A 21,023-nucleotide genomic window follows, 5' to 3' on the forward strand; every position below is an offset into this window, starting at 1 on the left:
GCATGCGTGCTTCTGGCCTTTTAAATATCGACCAATTAAGTGTGCTTGCTTGTAAATAATTTAACATGAACACAACGCAACCCAACGTAAACAAAGAGGCCTTGTCAATTCCAAATGCCAATCGATTGACCATATATTAATAGCCTCGACCTGGGCACCCAGAAAAACAAATGAGTGTTCGAAATGAACGTCCTCTGGTGTTTGCAAAGTAACATCGCAATCTGTTCGGATTTGCTTGACTTTGTTTCCCAATACCCTGTAAATATCAAAGGGGGTAGACAATTTAATCATTAAAATTAGGAATATACTTATACTCCACATAATTTTTGTTAATTGATGTGTAACATTAATTTACTATGATATTAATTTATATTTTGTTGCACTTGATGAAGTATATTTTGGACGCACATTCCCATTAAATTGTGTTACTTTTAATTGCGTGATTAGATATGCTTCCTTTGCATACTCGAAGTCTTAAATTCAAGGTCTTCGTGTGCGTGCCAAGAACATTTAATGAATTCTATATTAGAATATTCGAAATCTGTCTATGATGTTTGAAATACTTTAACTGTATGATGAAAAATCTGATATAATAATTTGAATCCCATTACCCAAAAAGTATCTGAAGAGCTATTACTATTCCTGAAAATGTTTTGAAAGAGGTCACAAATTTACTAAGGAAAAAGAAAGCGTGTATTTAATTTATATGATTTATGTGTTTCATACTTTGAATGTAATACTTTCGTATACTTCTCCGAGTAAGTGCGAATATTCAAAAAGAAGTCGAGTGCACTTATTTAATTTACACAAGAAATCAGTTGGAAACACAAGGAAAAACAAAAAGAAAAACAAGAAGATGCCCACATTTGGTAAGTGGGAAAAGTAAGAGTCAAATTCAAGTGCAAAGCACACCCCGAAAAAAAAGGCTTCTTTGGAGGCAGGCACTTTGATCAGCGCTGGCGACGACGATGGCGACCTCAGGTAGAAGTTAATGCAGCGAGCGAAAGTGGTTAGAAAGTGGTGGGCGTCCAATGGGCGTGGCAGAGCTGTACTTTGCTCTAAGAGAGTCTCAGTTGATTTTGCATGCATAATTTGTGTGACAGGCGTAAAAATATGCAGGCTCTGCACTTTGATGAAATATGTACGCCAAAATACGGGGAAAAATTGAAATTGAAAGAAAAAACAGACATAAAAAAAACTCGAAAATGAAATAAACTTAGCACAGATTTGCATAAAAGCGAAAACCCTGAAGAACGGCAACAGTGGCTTAATAGTTTTGTTGACAAGTTGCGACTCCTAACTCAATCAGCATGAAAATCAGCGAATTGCTATAAAACTTGGTCAGCAAATCATTATGAACACTCGCATTTCTTGATTTATACAAATTTATTCATACATATATGGGAATACGTATAGTGTTTGTGTGTAATTATAGATGAATTGGGCTGAATGACTTACCAGCAGTATGCACGATATGCCAAACGGATACGACCATAAAGTATCCGGCGTTGAATTCACATAGGCTATGAAGAAGCCGTCGGTGCAGAGTTTTATAAGCAGCAATCCCCCCAGCCCGATAAAGTAGGCCAAGTCTAAAGAATGGAATCGTAGAAGACATAGAGCGAGAGAGAGAGAGAGAGAAAGGAAATTAGAAGCGATTTAACTGAGGGAGATGACGATTTTATGGTTTATGTACGTCTGGTCATATTGCTGTCATTGCTTCTATTTTCAGCATACGCCAGCAAAAAGGGAAATTAGTTTCTGCCGTGCTCTAAAAATAACTCTCAGCGGATTGCTGACTGCGACAGCTTATCGGGAACGAGTGTATAAGTTAACAGTTATTCGTCAAGACGGCGAATTGCATTTGGATTGCTCTGCCAGTCGCTTTTATGCAATCTCAAGCATCTTAAGCGGTGCAGCATAGAGATGAGCTCGTGTCGTGACACGAAGTTAACGAGTTGAAACAGTGCAGCTAGTCTTGGACTCACACGACCATCTCTAAGCGATTGTCAACTACTGAAGGATGCTTACCGCCTGCGCAGCGCCATATTGAATTTATCCAACGGATGCGTGTGCACATTGCGATTCTTGTGCCACAACCACAAAAGTTTCTTCATTAAAATGACAAACAGCGCAAAGAAGAGCAGAACGAAAAGCAAATCGATGCAAATGAATAGAACGAAGCTCAACGATGGCGAAGTCGCTCCCAAACCGGATGTGAATGCCGCCGTCGCTGCCTGTTCGTGCAGCTGGACGGGGGCGCGGTTCCAGGGGTCGAGCGTCTGTTGTTGTGGCCAAGTCAAAGCCGCAGCTGTCACCACTGGGCTGCTGTCTTGGTTGCTTGGTTGCTTGCCGCTGTCTGTGATTGATGACGCTGATGACGTAGCCACATCATCGTAACTGCCACCGCCACCGCCATCGCTGCCATCACCCATCATCGATGCTGATGTCTGAGTTAGCGCGGAAGCAAGACGCTGCCGTCTCGTCGTCCCATTGCTGAGCAGCGCCTCCGACTCGAGCATTAAATTATCGCCATTGAGAAGCGTGTGGGTGGCATAAGAAAGGCCTCCGTCATACTCGTGGCCCTCGTCGCTGGCATAGCTTGCATCGCTGGCCGCATCCGTTGACTGTCTCGTCCAGAACAACTCGAGCCACCAGTGTCGCGGCCACCTGCCAATGATGCTGCAGATAAGCGGCGCAGCGATGGCAAACAGCAGCGGCAGCAGCCAGCTGATGCCAATCGCTCCACGTATGCCCGCCGAGCCGCTGTAGAGCGCCAAGGAAACGGAACTAGAGGCGTTGCCTGGGCCGGAGTTGCTGCCCGCATTGGAAATGTTGGCCGGATGACGACTCCTGGTGCGACGAGCAACTGCCAACTCGGCCGGCGACTGGATGTTGATTTGCGTAATATTGCTAAGACTCTCGCGACGTTTGGCTTGCTTTGTGGGCGTCGCCGGTTTGCTGCCGATTTGGAGATACTTCTTCGGCACCAGCTCCGTGTGTATGACCAAGGCGATGGCAATCAGCGTTGAGATTCCAAGCAGCAGCAGGGATGCGAGTGTGCTGCTGATTATGGCGTGCCAGTTCTGAAAAAAACAGAGTGAGAGAGAGGGGGGAAATTATGAGGCGCATTAATAACGCTCCAGTAAATGCCACATTGCCACTCCACTTCGTTGCAACATCATTATTTTTAATTAAATATAAAAGTTGTCATCGCATTACAGCAACAACAAACCGCAGCAACAACATTTACGAGTGAGAGTAAGACTATATCTACATGTACATATACTTATTTCACAGCTATTTACTTTGGATTTTCATGCTCTCCAGACCATAAAGACGACATCAAAATTTGACACGTGCCTCGGGCATAAATTATTTCATTGCCACGCCTTCACGCCTTGAGCCATGTCCACATCCACTGCCAATGACTGGACATTGCTTATTAAAAAGTTATAAAATTCTCGCTCTACTTTGCTTTTCTACTCTCACAAGCCCTGTTTTTTATTTTTATGTGTGGCCAAATGGGATAATGTTTTATTAGCAATATGAAAGTGGCTCAAAAGTATCTCTTGAATTACTTCTTATTAACTTGCTGCTTCTATTTTTGTAATGCGTTTGTTATACACAAATTACTGATCTTATTTAATTAAAAATTAAATTGGTCTATTTTAGTAACATTTTTAAATAAATTAAGTTTAGAATTGAAAATTGTTAAAGTAGTAAAGAATGATTTAGAAGTACGTTTTATAGGATGGGCCTGTATGTAATGTATGTGAAATGTATTTGAGGCTGATATATATATATATCATATATATCAGCTGATACAGTCCGTCATGTCCGTTTTACAGTCCGTTCTTCTTACAGTCCGTCTTACCGTCCGTTCGTCCGTCCGTCTGTCTGCCTGTCGGTCTGTCCGTTCCTATGTTTGTCTCTCTGTCTGTCTGTCCGTCTGTCAATATATTTAGAGTGCAGTATAATATCAATCTACCAAATATAGTCTTCGGTACATATTAGTATTTTTGCGGTATAGTTTCAGTATATTTGTAGAATATGGTTTTATTGGAAATGCGTAGCGGGTATTTCAGAGTGGAGCACTCTCTACTGTTGCTTAATTATTTGTTAAGCTTAATTTATAGTTTTAATACTTCATTGCATTTACAATCAGTTATTCCATTTACAAAACAATACACATATTCTTATATTTGTTAAATTCACAAACAATATATGCAAATGTTCATAATTTTAATATTTCATAAATTATCGTAAATTGTCACTGCTCTCCATTTAGTAAATTAGATAAGGTCGTTGAGTTGAATAATAAACTCAACTGATGTGTCGAAACAAAAGAGCACTTCATTTGAAACTCTGATTAATCTTTGACTCCAAACAGAACATTTTCAAGTAAAAGGACAACACAAAGAGCGAATTTAATTTGTAATCATAAGACGAATACGAACTTGCTGCAAGATACTTATTGAAAAAATGCATTTGTAGTGGTTCTTGGCGCTGAAGTTGTGAATGTCAGAAAGCTAAGTTAAAAGGGAACAGCATAAATGTTACAACTGAATAGACCATTAACCAAATTGAATGCTAATACTCTGCCAAACTGATTCAATATGCGAGCTTGTGGGGAATGCAGGAAGTGGCTGCGCTGGTTTGGTTGAAGCAAAAGATTGTGGTTTTAATATGCCAGACACACTTCATTACATTATCAGCATTCTTCTTTCGCTTACATGTTGCTCTTAGCTTCTTGAAATCAGTCAGCCCAGTGAACGGAGGTCAGCCTCATCTCGCTGTAACATTTAAAATCATTGTTGGTGTTCTTGGGCGGAGGCAAAAACAATTTTGAGAACTTTTTAATTTTCAATTCTCAGCGTAAATACATTTTGTTTCGTTTCGCGTGTATTTTTCTTATCCGTTTATTTGGTTCTTTTTTTTTGTGCGAAATTATGAGTTAAGTGCGCTTAAAAGCTTTCGCCTTTCACATGCCGCTGCCGCCAGTCAGGAGTTTGGCCAGAGGGCATACCACATGGCGAATACGTTATTTATTTTATTCTTATATTATTTATCATGTATTTTTCACCAGTCGCTGAAATTGTATTTATTTATGTACAAATACACATGCAAATACACACACTGTGTGTGTATGTCCATAAGTAAAATGAATATTTTAAATTTTATTTATTGTGGGTTATTGTGCGGACCACGCCCACATGCCACAGCCTCCTTCAACGTGGCATGTGACACGTGTTTTTAACCATGAAATTTGCATTGTGTCTTTGTGGTATGTTGTCATGTGTGTCGCCTCTTATTTTATATATACTCTACGTACATACATATGTGCACATACTCTTACTATATTAATAAAGTCGCCTTCGCATTTGCATGCAATTAATGTGCATCAATAATATTTACGTGCGTGCTGCATTATTTAGTCAATGTTTGCCCATTGGCGCTGCGTTATTTAAACGCATTGTGCAACTTGCCCGGCGGCCGTCGAACGCCTTTACGTAAGTTGCTCATTAAAATATGATAAAATACCACAAACTCAAATGAGTGTGAATATGTGTGTGAGTGTGTGTTGCATGCTTCATACACAATGGGTGGCGCTATCAGTTGCTTAACTATGGCAACAACACTCCTTGGGGCATGCTTGAGTTGAATGCTTCGGCTTGAATTACGAGCAACTTGCTTGTGCCGTTCGAGAATTTCGCTCTTGTCCATAAGCATTATTAAGTTTCAATCCCCTCTACTAGTTGTCCCCGTGTCCATATCTGCCAGAGTCTCCTCCGTTCGCTTTGCCTTTGACAACTTTGTTTCAATTCCCCCTGTGCGTGTTGTTTTTACATTTTCAATTGCATAAACCTTTTTGTTTCTCCGTTTTCTGGTCTTGTTGTTGTTCTTGGCCTTGTCGCGTTTTATTTGTTTTTCATTCATTTATTGCGCTCCGTTGTTTCCAGCAACGGCCCAGTTTATTACTAATTCAAAAATGTTACATCTTGTTAGGAGCTTACAGTTTTTCTTACGCTTCCTTCTCACCTCTCTCTCTTTCTCTCTCTGTCTCTCTCTCTCATCTTTTTATAGCGAACTGAAGTTGGTTTTCGCGGCAGTTTCGCGGGATCCCAAAAGATTAAACATAGCAAATTTTATACTCTTGTTTATACGTTTTATTTTTTGTTGGCTTCTTTTTGTTGCTTTCATTTTATAATTTAAAATATTCTGAGATTCTGTTGGGGATTTGAAGAGAGTTGTTTCAGACTGTTGTTTTTGGGACCGATCTCAAGCATTTTATATTCCATAAACTATGAGAAATATTTCGCTGGCGTGTTTTTTGGCAAATTGAAAATGTTGGCATTTATTAATATTAATTTCGATTTAAGCGATATCTTTTTTCTCAGCTTTCTTCAGCTCTCTGGAGAACCTTGCTTTGCTCTGTTGACTTTTAATTTGCATTACTTTCAACAGGTGGATACGACAAGGCGGCTTAGTGCCATCGGGAATTGTATTTCATGAATTTTGTGTATGTTGGCTTTGCCTTCACAAACTGTAAATTATAATATTTACACAAATCCCCGCCATCTTTATGCCTGCCAGACGACAAGTTAATTTATTTTCTTTCTGACGATTATGATGATGGAGATGATGATGATTATTAAAATTTAGCTCCCAAGGATGGTGCTTCTTCACTCCCCCTTTTGAAAGTAACATACATAAGACTCAGTACGCCTGAATACTTTCCAAAATTAGTAATTACAATTTCTTGATTGTTATTTACTGGTTCCCACCCAGGTATGTGAGTACTTAGACTGCCCCAAAGGGGTGCACTGAAAGGGCGCAATATTCATTTGAATTATGTGTACACGTATTTGCAAATTCTCATTTCGGTTCTTACATTCTTCTTCTTTGTTTTCTGTTTTAAACGCACTTGAATTCAATTTGGAAACATTTTTTTGTGATTATTATTCTTTGTATTTTTTTCCGTTACTCGAACACTGGTTTCCTTTTACTCGGTTTTTTGGTTTTCGGTTTCTTTTGTTGTTGGGTTCGCCTGAATTTATTTGTATATTTATTTTGCAGTAATTAAATTTTACGCTTTGGTTGCGTTCATATCGGCAAAGGGAGAGCAGTGAGCTACAGGGAATGAGCAACAGTTTTCACTGTGTGCAGCTTTTGTTTCTAAAAGTGAAACACTGCACAGGAGTTTCAAAAAATAAACTGTTGAAACAGTTTTCTTTCAAGGTGGCTGGCAACCAATTGGTAACAAAAATATTATTTATTGAGATTTATCTATATTTCGAGTCAAGTTTTCTTTGGCAAATGTTTTTACATGTGAATGGAGATAAATTTCAAGTCGGCCTAAAAGTATGCAACAGTTTTTAGATTCGATTTTAAATTTGAGATGTGAATGAAAGGACAACATTTTGCAATCATCCTAAAAGTATGCAACAGTTTTAAGAGTTGACTCTAAGACGCCTTTCAAGCATAAATTAGATTTATTCAATTAAATTAATACTTACCACAGGCAGCATTTTCATGAAGCCCAGCAAATAAATAAGCATAACACTCGACGTAGAAATACAAAACTGCATCTTTAGGAAGGTCACAGCACACTTGCGATTACACCAGATGGGCAAGAGGATGAGAAACGCAGAGCAGCACTGAAGCAGGCAGCAGGCACAGCTAGCAATCACGAAAATGGGTCGCTGTGGGGCATGCGACTGCGTGGACTGCAACAGGATACAAAGAGAAGGGGAAAAAACAGTAAAATTTGTCGTAAATTAGCTTAATACTTATAAAACTGTGGCCAAGGGCAAACAAACAAATATATTTAAGAGGGGCAGCTTATGCCACTGCCAAGTTCCTCAATGGAAGCAAATAACTATATTTAAGTAAGTAAAACCAAAAAGGGAAATCATAAGCAAAGTTGCCAGGGTCAAACCGTAAAAGTGAAAGCATAAATCAAAAGCATTTTCCACTTTACTACACGTAAAATTAGTGCAAATTTGACGACCTTCCTTCTTTGTATTTGTGTTACTCACATTGGGCTGCTTCTTGGTCAACATCACTACATAAGTCCCAGAGAGCGGGCAAATGCATCGGGTAATATTCTCCATCAGGTGCTTGGTAATGCACAGGTCTGAGCGCCATGTTGAATCGAATGAGGCCTTATGGTCGTGTCTATCGAAGGGTAATCAAAGTCAGTTCATTATTTTGTTGTCTCTTTTGCCAGCTTACCCGCATACCGCAACCCAGTCCCCCGACTTGGGCACGCTTTCATGCTGAAATATGATCTCCACATGCCCAGCTTCAAACGAGAGATCGAGAGGCTCTCGAAAATTGTCGTTCGAACGATTCGATTGAAATAGCCAGGTTTGAATAATGCGCGAAGCGAGGACATAGTCCGAGTCCTTTGGATCACTGTGAAATGCAAATGAGAATAGGAATGAAGAAACTCGTTATGGATTTGTTATACATATTGAGTGAAAGTCCGCCACATCTTCCACTATTTCCTCATTAAGTGAATTACGAATATACATATATCAATAAGCTGTATAGCTGTATCTGTCAAACAGCTGTTGCTATTCATGCTCCAGTTGCACCCAAACTAATCGCATCAAGGCAGACAAGCACTGCATGTGTTCATTAAAGCCTTGCGGCACATACAGAGAAGGACATATAAGCATACTCTTGTCTACATAATTAAATCAACATTTGTCGGAATATTGGCAGCTATTCTACAGGCATTTCATGTTATTCCCAAACAGATTTCATTTCTGGCTTCCGCCATGGACACACACACTATACTATATGTTATGTGCTTATGCGAATGTGGTATGGACAAATATATTTTATGGTTTGTGGATGTAAGTTGCATATTTGCATTTTGTTTACTATATTGCGCCATTTGTTATTATGTTGTTGCCACATCTACAGCTGCCTTAATGCGCTTATGAGAGATGCACTCGCTTGTCACTGCGAATCCAACAACATTGACAACAGTTGGCGTTACACAAGGGCTCTCAAGGACTTTTATCTGGGGGACTTAGTATTAGACACAGCTGAGAGATAAGTAAAAATAATGCCACGCAGACTGAACACATGTTTCGTCATTCGGAAAGTATTTAAGAAAAGATTAAAAGCATATTGTTAACTATTGCTTTAACAAATATGTAAGATGCTAATGATTCTATTACTTACCTGCCACGCGTATAGTATGTCTTTGGCAGAAAACTTTTTAGGTTTTTATAGGAAATCACAGAAGCGAATATTGTCGAGTTGGCCATGATATGAAGCAGACGTGAGGACAGTCCAATGTCCATATATAGTTGATCCGAAAATAAGTCCTCGCTGCAGGCGAAAGAAAAAACAAAATGCAAAAGCATTAAATCATAACCCGGACCTGCTATGCAGCCACCTCACTTAATTAGCTTAATTAGACACTTAAAGAAGTCAAAACTGTTTGCCAAGGTAAGTAAGGCTCTGCACTATTTCAAGGAGATCCAAGCACACTATGGCAAAGTCTGTCAAGTTGAATTTTTATGATCCATTTTATAGTAAACACGAGCGCGTGTGCTTGTTGTTTTACGCATTTTCTTTTTCACTTTTATACTTATTTATGTTTGCTCATAAAGTAAATTTTCCATTAAAAGAGAATGCAAAATATCTTCACCGTTTACCGTTTGCCGTTTACCCTACGCCCTTCGTCAAGGTGGCATATTAATCATAAAGCCAAGTTTACTGTTTACTTGGCCAGCAGAAATTTGCATTCACGTTTTTTTTTTTGTAATTATGAAATTATGCAAAGTGCGAGCACTTGAAATGTGAAAGACACTGCTCTTCTTATTTTCAAGGAGACTTTAATTAATCGAACTACCAAATACATACAATCATTTTTCAAAACTGTTTAATTAAAGAAAGCGGAACAAGTGCATGATTTCGAATTATTTGCTAAATTTAAAATTACTTATCTACGCTGATATTTGCATAAAGGGATTGAAAATGCGTAGCGATCGGAGCCACACGATTTAAATTGAGCTAAATGGAATGTTCTTAATTCGGGTTGAAGCAACTCACCCGTAAATGCGTAAATTGAACGGCAACGTTTTCACGGAGGTCATATAAATGCGCAGCGAATTCAGGCGATCCAGTGACAATGTATCCTCATCGACTGTCAAAATACTCGTGGCGCCAGCAGCTTCGCCGCGATTGGCCTGCAATTTGCCTGCAGCACTGCCCGGGGCAAGGACAGCTCCTGCATTGCCATTGCCGTTTCCATCACCTCTGCCACCACCGCCACTGCCACCGCCTCCCTGTGCGGTCAAAGTTGTTGAACTGTCAGCAGTCGTTCCCGAGGACGTTGCCTGACTATTGCTGCCACTGTTGCTCCCTGTCGATGTGGCCAATTGTGAGGCCGCAATTGTCTCGCGGTTCAGTGCCGCAGATTGCGTTAAAAGTTGTAACTTTTTAATTTGCTGCAAAAAGAAAAATTGTTGTCGCGTTAAAGCATGTCTGCCCAAAGGAATGAAGGTCAAGTTATCAATACGAGAGAGCGTAAACACCGTTGCCGAGACAACACATTGTTGTTGCCTTTATTTTTTACCCAGTCAATCGAAATCAATTGTTTGCTTGCCTTTGTTGTTCAGTAGCTAGAACTCATTATGACTGGACTCATCGCTCAAAAAATATGGTATCGAGTCTCAAAGTATAATAGAAAGATACCCTGCTAGAGTAACGTATTCTTCTGTACCTGAAACCATGATCTAGACTTACATTAATGGAATCATTTTCATATAACCATCATATATTATGGAATTACCCTTTTCAAACAATTAAAAATACCATTTCATATATCGATATCTTTAATGTGTTATTTACAAATGTGCTGATCACACTTGGACTTCCTTTATTCTTTTTGATCTTGATTTCAATGTGAATGTGGTGCGGTGTTGCGATTGAAAAGTAATTAAGTATTGAAAAAAATTATTAAATATTAAAAGTGAAAAGTAAAAATTTCTTCTTTTTTGGGAATGTGAAGTTCAACCTTCCATATTTCAATTATTATATTAAATAAAATATCTAGTTTTAGGTTAATGCCCCGTTAGGCATCTTGTAGATTAACAGGGTATCTCAAGGTGTCAAGCTATTTATTAGAGTGTTGCCATAGCACTTAGACGCTAATTACTCAACATTTGCTATAACATTTTTGTATACAAAAATAATATCAAATGTTATTTACACATACATACATTATATGAATAACTTTATTTTCAGTTTGAGTGAGGTTTTCGGCACTCCTGCAAATAAACTTTTACCTTGCGCTCTAAAACAAGTAACCTCTACTTTAAGCTATTCTACCATTTCCAGGCTTATCGCTTGTGCAAGTTCTACGACTCCTTTGCGAGGATTGCCAACAATTGTTTTGCAGTCAGCAGATAGTTTCGATGAGCATTACACACCACAAATCAATAGCAAATGGCGGTGGCGAAACTCGTTGGAGTTGGCCATATTTTTCTGTTGGCAATAACAGCAGAAAGCAGAACAACAATAAGTGAGCCGGCAAGTCAATGAACCCATACAAATTATAAATTGTTGCATTCTGAAGTCAAGGGTTTGCCAAAAGCTTAAACTTAAGTAGCATTCGAGCGGACAAACGGGCAATGAACCAATCGATTTTCAACCGAGTTCTCTTCAATTTTGAAATGTTCTCTTGATTATTTTGTCATGTACGTCTTCTACTTTCAATGTTCGGATTGCATTTTCTGCTGTGATGGCACAATTTCCTGTGCAAATCATCTTTGCGCACTTGTTGGGCAGGATATATTTAAGGATAAATGAAATTACGAGACACAGAACTCACATCCATGTGCAATTGAAACCGAAAACAATTCCAATTGAAAAAGTTTCCATTGCAACTTTGTAAATACAAAACGAAAAAAGGAAAAAAAAATACAAAATACTTCAACTTCAACAGTCATCATCTACAGTCATCATCCACGCCCCTTGCGCCTATGCAAATTGTAGCAGTTGTATGATTTCCTTTTAAAAGACGGAAAAAATTTCTATGAAAATTTGCTCTAAATAGTTTCAGAAGCGAAAAGTCCGCTTAACTTTGCGACCTGGCCACGTTTAACAGTTTACCGGCAAATCACTAGGGCGGTCAACACATAGTGGGCGTGGCCACACACACGTCACATACGTGTGCTCGTATGTGTGAGTGTGTAAAACTTTTCTGCTGATTTGAAAGTTTTGCTGCGACTTTTGAACTGCGTTTTTGCAATCGTTTTTTTCCCAACTACTTTTTGCTAAGTGATTTGTCGTGAACTTTACGAATTTAATTTTTGAATAACAAAATTCTCGTAATATCCAGTCTTTGCTAAAGTTTTCTTTCGGTCAAACTGCAGAATGTGAGGATATTTGGCAGAAGCGTATTAGCAACTAAGGGAGGCCAAATGGAACGCACAAAAGAGAAACGGCAACCTTGAATTGAAGACAAATCAAAATACTGAAATTTAATTTTCTCAGTTAAAGCAGAAAAGCTAAAACCAAAAAAAAGAAGCAGATTATACGAACACAACTGAAATTGAAAATGGGAAAAATAGTGAAAAAAGTTCTTAATTAATTAGAGTAAGAGTATAAATAAGAAAAGCTGGTTCGGTTAATGGTCTTTTATCAAAGCAGAAGGTGAGACAAAATTAAATATAAACAAGTTTGAGTTTTTTTTTAAATAAGTCCGTCCCTGTGAATTAGAGTAAATATTCTTTAAACTAGGTCAATGAAGTTTGTTTGCCACTTAGTTTGTGCTCCCTCGATAATGAGTCAATAGGCATTGAAACTTTTCTCGTATATTTAAATAAAGTCTTTTTTTGGGGCATTCTAAATTGAAATATAAGCCTTAAAAAGCCAATTGAAATCTGCAACTTTTATGCATAAAACTTTTTTCAATTGCAAAATCTACAAAATGCTTTACCGCAAACAACGTTAATCAGACGAAAAATACATTTAATGAAAATCTGCTTTAAGCATGAGAAATGCAATCATAATTCAGAATTATCAACAACCAATTGATAAGGCCAACTGCAGAACAACTCATGTTGAATATGTGGATGTATGTGCTTGTATAAAATGAAATTGATAATATGCATTCAATACACCGCAATCGCATTCATTCACAGTATTCATTCATATATGAATTTAAATACATTTTATTTAATTGATAAAACATGTGGGCACAAAATTATGGTTTCTGTTGTCACATTATTGCATGTTAATATGATTGTTAATTTATGGAATTTAAATTTAAATAGCTCAAAAATATATTTAATTATCTCTCTACGTTAACTTATTTGATAGTTCTCCTCTCTTAACGAACATTATCGATTGGAGTAGTTTTCTGTTAATTAAAAGTCCGCACAAAAGTATATTCGATTTGTTCGTACCTTCAATAGTTTTGGTAGAGTCAATAAGAAGACTGCCAACTATTTGGCAAGTTGAGAAAAGTTGAAATGCTGGCATTTAATCGACCCAATTATGTTGGCAACTTCTTTTTTTCCGCCTTGCTAATAAAAATTTTTAAACTTCCAAAAAAAAAAAAGAAAATAAAACATAAAAGTGTTTGGTGAAGTTTCAGGCTCACATGGCGCATGTGAAATGCCATAACTCAAGGGAACTCGAAGGCAAACAAAATTAATTTGAGCGCATTAAAAACTTTCACGCTCTCCCCATCGACTTTCTGCCATTTGGGCTCTTAGTCACTCATCCTCATTCTGTCTAAAGTCAACTATCTGCTATGCAGACTGCGCAATAAAAACTTGCTTAATTTCCGCGCGTGCCCCGATCTTAAAAGATGAATATTAAAACACGAGCTAGCGACAGCTAATAGATTATGCTGTATAGTTTGCTTCATTCGCCAACTTACTGCTACTCCTTAAAGCGAGGTCCTTGACATTGAGTCACCGTTGCTGATGAGGATGCGAATGCGGATCAAGCTGCTTTTACTTTCATGCTACTACTTCTCCCACTACTTCTCCTACTCCCACGCCGAACAGGTGCAATCAACACTCACATAAATTTGCATATCAAAATTGAAGCCGGATGCATGCGACTGCCTGCCTGCTTGGTGTAATACAACCAACTCCTTCCCAGCAACCGTGGCTGTTACTTTTATGCCGCACTTCGCGAAAACAAAGTGTGTTCAAGGAATAAAACATGAGCCCAGACCCAAATCCTCGCCTCCCTTCCATGACAGCAGCTTCGGCTCTGGCTGGCGAGCCACTTAAAAACTTAAGTAAGTCGAGTGTGAGAGCGGAAGCCACCAACAACAACAAAAGCCGCACTCGCTCTACTCCAGATCGTCAAGGTCCAAGGTACATTGACAGTGCTGCAAAGGACAAACGGGATACGCACTTTTCACCAAACAGCAACACGGCCATAAGTAGCTTCCGTCATTGTCCGATGGACATAAGGAGGTAGCTGTAACAATGGAAGAGAATGGAGAAGGGGAGGGGTAATGGTTATTGTTTTGCGGTCCAACCAGGTGTCTGGAGTACCATTGAGCCTGGCTCATTTGTCTCGTTCATAAGTGAACTGTTTGATTGCTGCTCATTAGCAACAACTCTGAGGCAAGTTTGAGCATCTACTTTGTGGTTTACTGTTGGGTAAACAATAGTCAAGTTAAAGTGATAATATACAAATTCAATCTAAAACCTCAAATAATAGACGTAATACGGAATATTTAAATTTAGAAAATATTCCAGCTGTAATGTAAGATAAAATTGTTTTCATAGTTCAGATCTAGGCTGCAGTTTTTAGCATTACATAGGTAGTATTATTTTCACCTATCATTCAATACTTCAAGTAAAATCTATGCAATTTAGCAAGATGCTTGCCAACAAATTGGCCTTTCAAGCCACAAATACATGGCTTCTGCCGAAGGTATTCATTACCAGCAAACATGAGCATCGATTTTGTGGATGGTTTAGTCGTAGTTCGAATTGCGGTAGACAAATGTAAATTGCGGCCCAATGACAAACCCCAACTACATGCCAAATAAAAGTAAAACCAGTGAAAAATGCGACTCGTATTACACACACCCCAACACACCCCACTACACCTCACACACACATCGTCGTACTATACTATAAATGTGTGTAGTACCGCAGAGCGAAGTCCAATTTAGGCCCTTAAATGTGTATGAGCGTGTAATAAATCTGGAAAGAGCCGCAAACCAGTCTGGCAAATATTGAATATGGCTGTAGGTTATAAATTATGGCACCCGAAACTCGCTCGACTGCCGCTCTTTTCACATAATTTATGTGCGCTGGGAAGTACATACTGTACATGCGCGAGCGTGTCTGTGCATGCACAGACAAGTATAGACTTAATGCTGACTTGAACTATATACTCTAGTGTAGTGTAGTGTTGTGGTCTCACCTGTTGACTGTTCAGGGATTGTGCATTCTGCATGACTTTGTCCAGAATGCGGAGTATTATCTCCGCAGCCATCTCACGCTCCAATTGTGTGCCTTTCAATTGCAAATAGGTGTCGAGCTGCAAAATAGTCAAAGAAATACGAGTGTGAGTGTGAGTTTGAATGTTGAACAAGTGGACCAAAAAGGTGAAAGCACAGCGCACAACATAAGAGTCACTCTTCCATTGCCCATTGCCCAAAGCCCATTCGTTAGGCGGGAAATTTGTGTGCGCATTAAAATGAAAAATTGTTGCCAAGCGGCCGAAAGAGGAGGAAAACTTTTCTTCTTTCACTCTACCATAAGTTGGTTCTGAAAATTGTGTGAAAAATTGCCAGTCGCCTCGCCTGCTTCTGCCAGCTTTTGCATTCATTTGTGTGTAAAAATAGTTTCTGCCAAAAACCCCTTCACAAGTGCTTGTGGATGAGGCATCTTAACGTCCGGGCTCAGGCCGAGCCTCAGGTAAGAGTACAAGATGTTTGTAACGCTTTGAGCTCTTTGCACTAGTCTCATTCCCATCCCAGCAAAGTCTTAAAAGTGCTCAAGTTGGAGTTTCATCTCTGCAGTGCATCCCAAGACGCGATACTTGTTCAAAATTGAATTTGGCGAATGCGAACCTACTACGAATACTACTTGAGGCAACAACTTTTCCTCCCTCATGATATTATACAGTTTTCTCAAGACAAAGTAGCTCAGGCGCTCAATCGGAAATCACGAGAATTGCTAAGAAGAGCGCAAACTTCAGTTGAACTATTCGCTCCGCTAGATTTACCCTTTCGTCCCTTTTCAGATTTCTTCAGTTCTTCGCTCACCTCATGCAGCATGTCGATGAGGAAACTCGCCTCGCCCGGCAGAAAGTTATGCCTTCGCTGCAGGGTGTAGTCAAAGCAAGCCTTTAATATATTTGACGAATTGGTCTGCTGAAATCCAGCGCTCAGAGCTCGGAACCGATTGTAGATGAGCAACAACTCATCCCGCACACAGCTAGAGAAGTCAGGCAGCAGCCAGCTGGAGTTGCCGGCATCCCGCTGTTCGCAGATACGTCGCGAGTGTCCCTCATAGCCGCGAGGACAGTCAGTGATGATGGGAGCACCGGGAGCACTGGTGGGCCAGTGGACCCCATAGCTGGACTCTGCCAGACACACGTGGACTGCATTGCGCTCAATGACATTGATGTAGACACTCCTTGACACGGGTCGCACACTATTGGACACCAGACACGCGTACTCTGCGGACTTTTGTATGTTGTTGATCTTCAATATGCTGCCATCCGGATACAGATCCTCCCACATGGCTGTCGCGGCATCCGACTGAAAGAGCATGCCATTCCGCGTCCAGCTGTAGCCCAGCTGAGCATAGCGTTTGATGTCATCATTGCCTGGCGAGAGGCAACGCACTCGCAGCGAGTCACCACGCTGCAGCGTTACACTCGCAGGATCCACTCGCAGTCGAGGGGGGCGACTTGATGTGGATATGCAATGAGCGACACTGCTCCACGCCCCAATCGGTGACCTGCAAAGATCGGAAAACAGATGTCAGCTGCGTCTTATTCGATATATCAATCAATTTTCGTTTAACATAGTCGAATAACATTGAAATGTTAGAATGAAAGATATATTAGTTTTAAGTTTTTGGTATTCGTTTTTTATTTTTATATGTTGAGAAAACCTGAAATAATGTGTAACTTAGTTAGAGTGAAAGTCTTTCATTATTAACAAGTAAAAAAGCTACAGTCGAGGGTACTCGACTGTGAGATACCCGCTACCCATTTTGAATAAAAGAAATATGTTTTGCGGTATTTTTCTCAAAATATACTGAATATACTGAAAAATACTACAAATATACCTAATGGTATGTTTGGTATATGGATATAGAACCGCATTCAAAACCATAGACGGCACAAACAGATTACCAAGGCAAATAAGACCAACGTTTCAGGAATTATTACTACTATAATAATTATTGTATATACCAAAATTCACAACTCTAGCGTGGGCGTGGCAAAAATTTGAAATAAACTTGATCTGCGTGCAAACATAACAAATGCTGTCGAAAAAAAAAATTATAGCTCTATCTCTTATAGCCTCTGAGATCTAGGTGTTCATACGGACAGACGGACAGTCACACAGACGGACAGAATATATATACTTTATAGGGTCGAAGATGCCTCGTTCTACCTGTTACATACATTTCCTGCCGGCACAAAGTTATAATACCCTTCTATCATGAATCAAATAAGAAAGCTACAGTCGAGTATGCTCGGCTGTGAGATACCCCTTATCCATTTTGTATAAGAATAAAACAGTGCGGTATTATTCTTAAAGTATACCAAATGGATATACTTAAAAAATGCTAAAATCGATGCAGTACTGCATTCGAAATATACCATAGAGTGTGCTAAATATACCAGATTGTCCTACCATATGAGTAGCGGGTAAAAAATAGATCAATCGCCTTTTGATTCGGACAAAGCCTTAATAACATATTAACACAGGCTTACCAACAACAAGATTTTACTCATTACGTTTTGAAAAGGCCTACATAAGAGCTAAATCATGAGAAAGGACTCAATCATATTGGAATAAAGAATGCATGCCCAGTGAAGAGAAATGTGAGGATTCAGGAAAAAAAGAAAGTTGAAATTAATCATAGAAAACATTAATTGATACAAAAATGGCAACTATCAGAAATATTTTTTGCAATACCGAAACATTCAGAAATATGTAACATATATGTATGTATGTATGTACTTATTATTATTTTATAAGTGAAATTAAAACTAGGTACAATTTTCTAATTCATTCGCATTTTATTTATATGTTCTACATTATTGAAAATTATATGTTTTTTATGTCATTGTGACATTTAATAACTATTCTCTGAATAATTTTTTATATTTATGGACCCAGTTCAATGAGATTAGGCAGTCTCACTAAGGTCACTAATTTTACTAGCAAAAAATATGAGTGCAGCCCACTGCGCGACCTGCATTGATGTCCGTTGAAGCTGCTGGCTCTCGATGGACCTGATAAATATCTGCAATGACAACAGCAACAGGAGCATCAGGAGCAGTTAAAGCAGGCGCAAGTCGACTGTCCTTTAACAATACGTGTGTGCCTTATATCAACGATTGTTGGTTGTTTGCTCGAAGCACATGCTTGAATTTAATACACTGGCACTGGCTCTCGCCAGCTGTCTGGACTGTTGTTAGCCAGGCTAAAAAGCGAACACATTGTCTGCTGATTGGATATGACTTTGGCTGATTGCGCGCAGTCTGTGCTGAATGGACTGGTAAGCCTTTTAGAGGGCGTTTTGAAATAAGGATAACATGATTTTGTTGCGGTGTCTGGCTGGTGTGTTTGCCTCCATAGCTACTTAAAGCTCAACTGTGTCATGTGGCACAAACATGTTGCATGAATGTATGTTTGCGTGTGTGCGTGGGAGGAAGAAGGGTACAGAAAAAACAAAACTTTTGCGTCTGCTCGTGCTGCTCTCAGGGAATAGAATGTCAGTGGGTTTAGATGAAAGGGAAGATGGCGATGGAGTCATAGCCCTGCAGAGTTCGACATTAGTATAATGCTGATGATGATGATGATGATGTTGTTGCAGTTGCTCACAATTGGTTGGGAGGACTGGGGCCTTACATCCGTTTCAAATTTAAAAAAGCAGACAAACTAACGAGCAGCGACGTCAGGATCACACCTCGGGGCTCCTCATTGCCGGTATGTGGCATGTGGCATGCATTTGCCGTCGATGCTGTTGATGGTATTGGTGTATCTGTAGCAAGTGTCTATGTCTGGATGTGTGTCTGTGTCTGGCACTTTGTTGCAACTGAGCCGGAAACATTTGATAGACAGAGCTGAGCATTTGGGGAAGCAGCAATTCAAAAGATTGTTACTCTTAAGTTGCTGCTTTACGGCATTCGAGTATTTGCCCATTTGAAGTTGCTGTTTTAAATTTGTGGCACGAATCGAAAAATGGCGCAATGGCCCCGCACTTTACGACCCTGCAACGTCAACAAATCTTTGCCAGTCACAAAATCCAATTGGCAATTAACTCATTTAGCCACAAACCTCATCACAACGTCGCTGTGACAGCGACAGCGACAACGACAGCGAGCATACAATTTTTTATGGCCCAAATGTGATTTTATTGCCCCAGTCTGAGAAGCTCAAAGTTGCGTCTCATTAACAGTCGAAGTCGTTAAACAGCACATTGTACGAGTATGGCTAATGTCATTTAGTCCTAACTCCGACCATCACCACCTTGTCCCCTTTCTCTAAGTCTCTGTGTCTCTCTGCAGTCAATAAAAATCGCTATAGTAGATGGTGGCATGCCACAACACTCGTGCCACAAAATTTCCAATGTTAATGATGCTGATGCGCCAAAATGGTTCCCTTTTATAGTCGGCAGATAAAAGCGTCTTTACGAACTGAAAAGTGCATGTCCCCAAGGATAATGCCAACGATATGCTTCTTCTCTGTACCAATTCCACTACTTACATATGTACATATGAGTTCAATTACAATTAAAATATTGTAGTTACGGAAATCCATAGCAAAGCAAATTAAAACACTCAACATTACGGCCACTCACAAAAAAGTGTTGCTTGCATAACAATGATTTCCGTTAATGATGGCCGTTAAGTGAGGTATTGAAGAATGTAGTGTTGTAGATCGATCCCGTATGAATTTAATGCCGTACTCAATTGACAGCTTATAGGGACTTTAAACCGTGTAAAGTGTCGTGTTACAAGCACATAAATCGTACATAAATCAATGGACGTGACAGAAACACAATCGATGAGATTAATTGGACGAGCTGCAGTTAAGCCTAAAGACGGCAAGCCCCTGAAGGTAATGAACTAATTGCAAGTTGATATCAATAAATAAATAATGACTGCGCTTACAGCCCGAGGGTATTTTCTTATGTACCAACTCAAGTTATCGTTCTTTCCCTCGTATATGAATATGATGATGGAGTCCCTGGTGCATAATGGACGACACGAAGTGCCACACACACACACATATACCACACACATGCACGCACATTATTGACATGCTGCATAGCACTCGCACCTTGGGGCGCATCTTATTGAAAAGAATTTATGCTTTACAGTTTCAAGACGGCAAATATTAACCTTTGGGGATTGTGCATTAAGCTTGTCCGCTGAGAAAGCAGAAAAGAGGAGAAAAAATCAGAGGAGAGAGATGGCGAGCACAGTCCGCTGATTAACGTGCAATTCTCGTAGCAGCTGCCAACAGTTGCCAAGAGGCCGCTTCCACTCCTCTTCCTCTACCCACTCCTCCTCATTGGGGCCGCAACAGCAATAGCAAAAGCAAAAGCAACAGCATCGAATTCAGTATTTTTCCCTTTGCCTTTGATCTGATGGCGTCATTACGTGGTCCATACAGCAATAAGTGGAATAGCGAGAAGCTGGCACTAGGCGAACCAAAGGCACAAAGCGACAGCCCTCAAAACAGTGCTGGGGGACTCATACAGCGGGAGAAAAGCAAACGAAATCCCCCTTGGAACGCTCGGACAGCGCATTAAATA

The 21,023-nt window shown here is 39.7% G+C and overlaps 1 protein-coding gene across 1 annotated transcript in view; it reads right to left on the reverse strand.

Annotated features, from left to right (window-relative positions):
* The window catches only part of LOC133834941 (uncharacterized), a 193,232-nt gene that overhangs the window by 9,000 nt on the left and 163,209 nt on the right, over positions 1-21,023 (reverse strand). The window contains 11 exon segments of the mRNA XM_062264732.1: positions 1,459-1,569; positions 1,571-1,592; positions 2,032-3,086; positions 7,521-7,730; positions 8,043-8,181; positions 8,239-8,421; positions 9,202-9,351; positions 10,078-10,475; positions 15,433-15,549; positions 16,280-16,924; positions 16,926-16,979. Coding sequence (XP_062120716.1) covers positions 1,459-1,569; positions 1,571-1,592; positions 2,032-3,086; positions 7,521-7,730; positions 8,043-8,181; positions 8,239-8,421; positions 9,202-9,351; positions 10,078-10,475; positions 15,433-15,549; positions 16,280-16,924; positions 16,926-16,979 — 3,084 coding nt within the window.

The sequence above is a fragment of the Drosophila sulfurigaster genome, chromosome 2L (genome assembly GCF_023558435.1).
Source record: "Drosophila sulfurigaster albostrigata strain 15112-1811.04 chromosome 2L, ASM2355843v2, whole genome shotgun sequence".
Lineage (NCBI taxonomy): Eukaryota > Metazoa > Arthropoda > Insecta > Diptera > Drosophilidae > Drosophila > Drosophila sulfurigaster.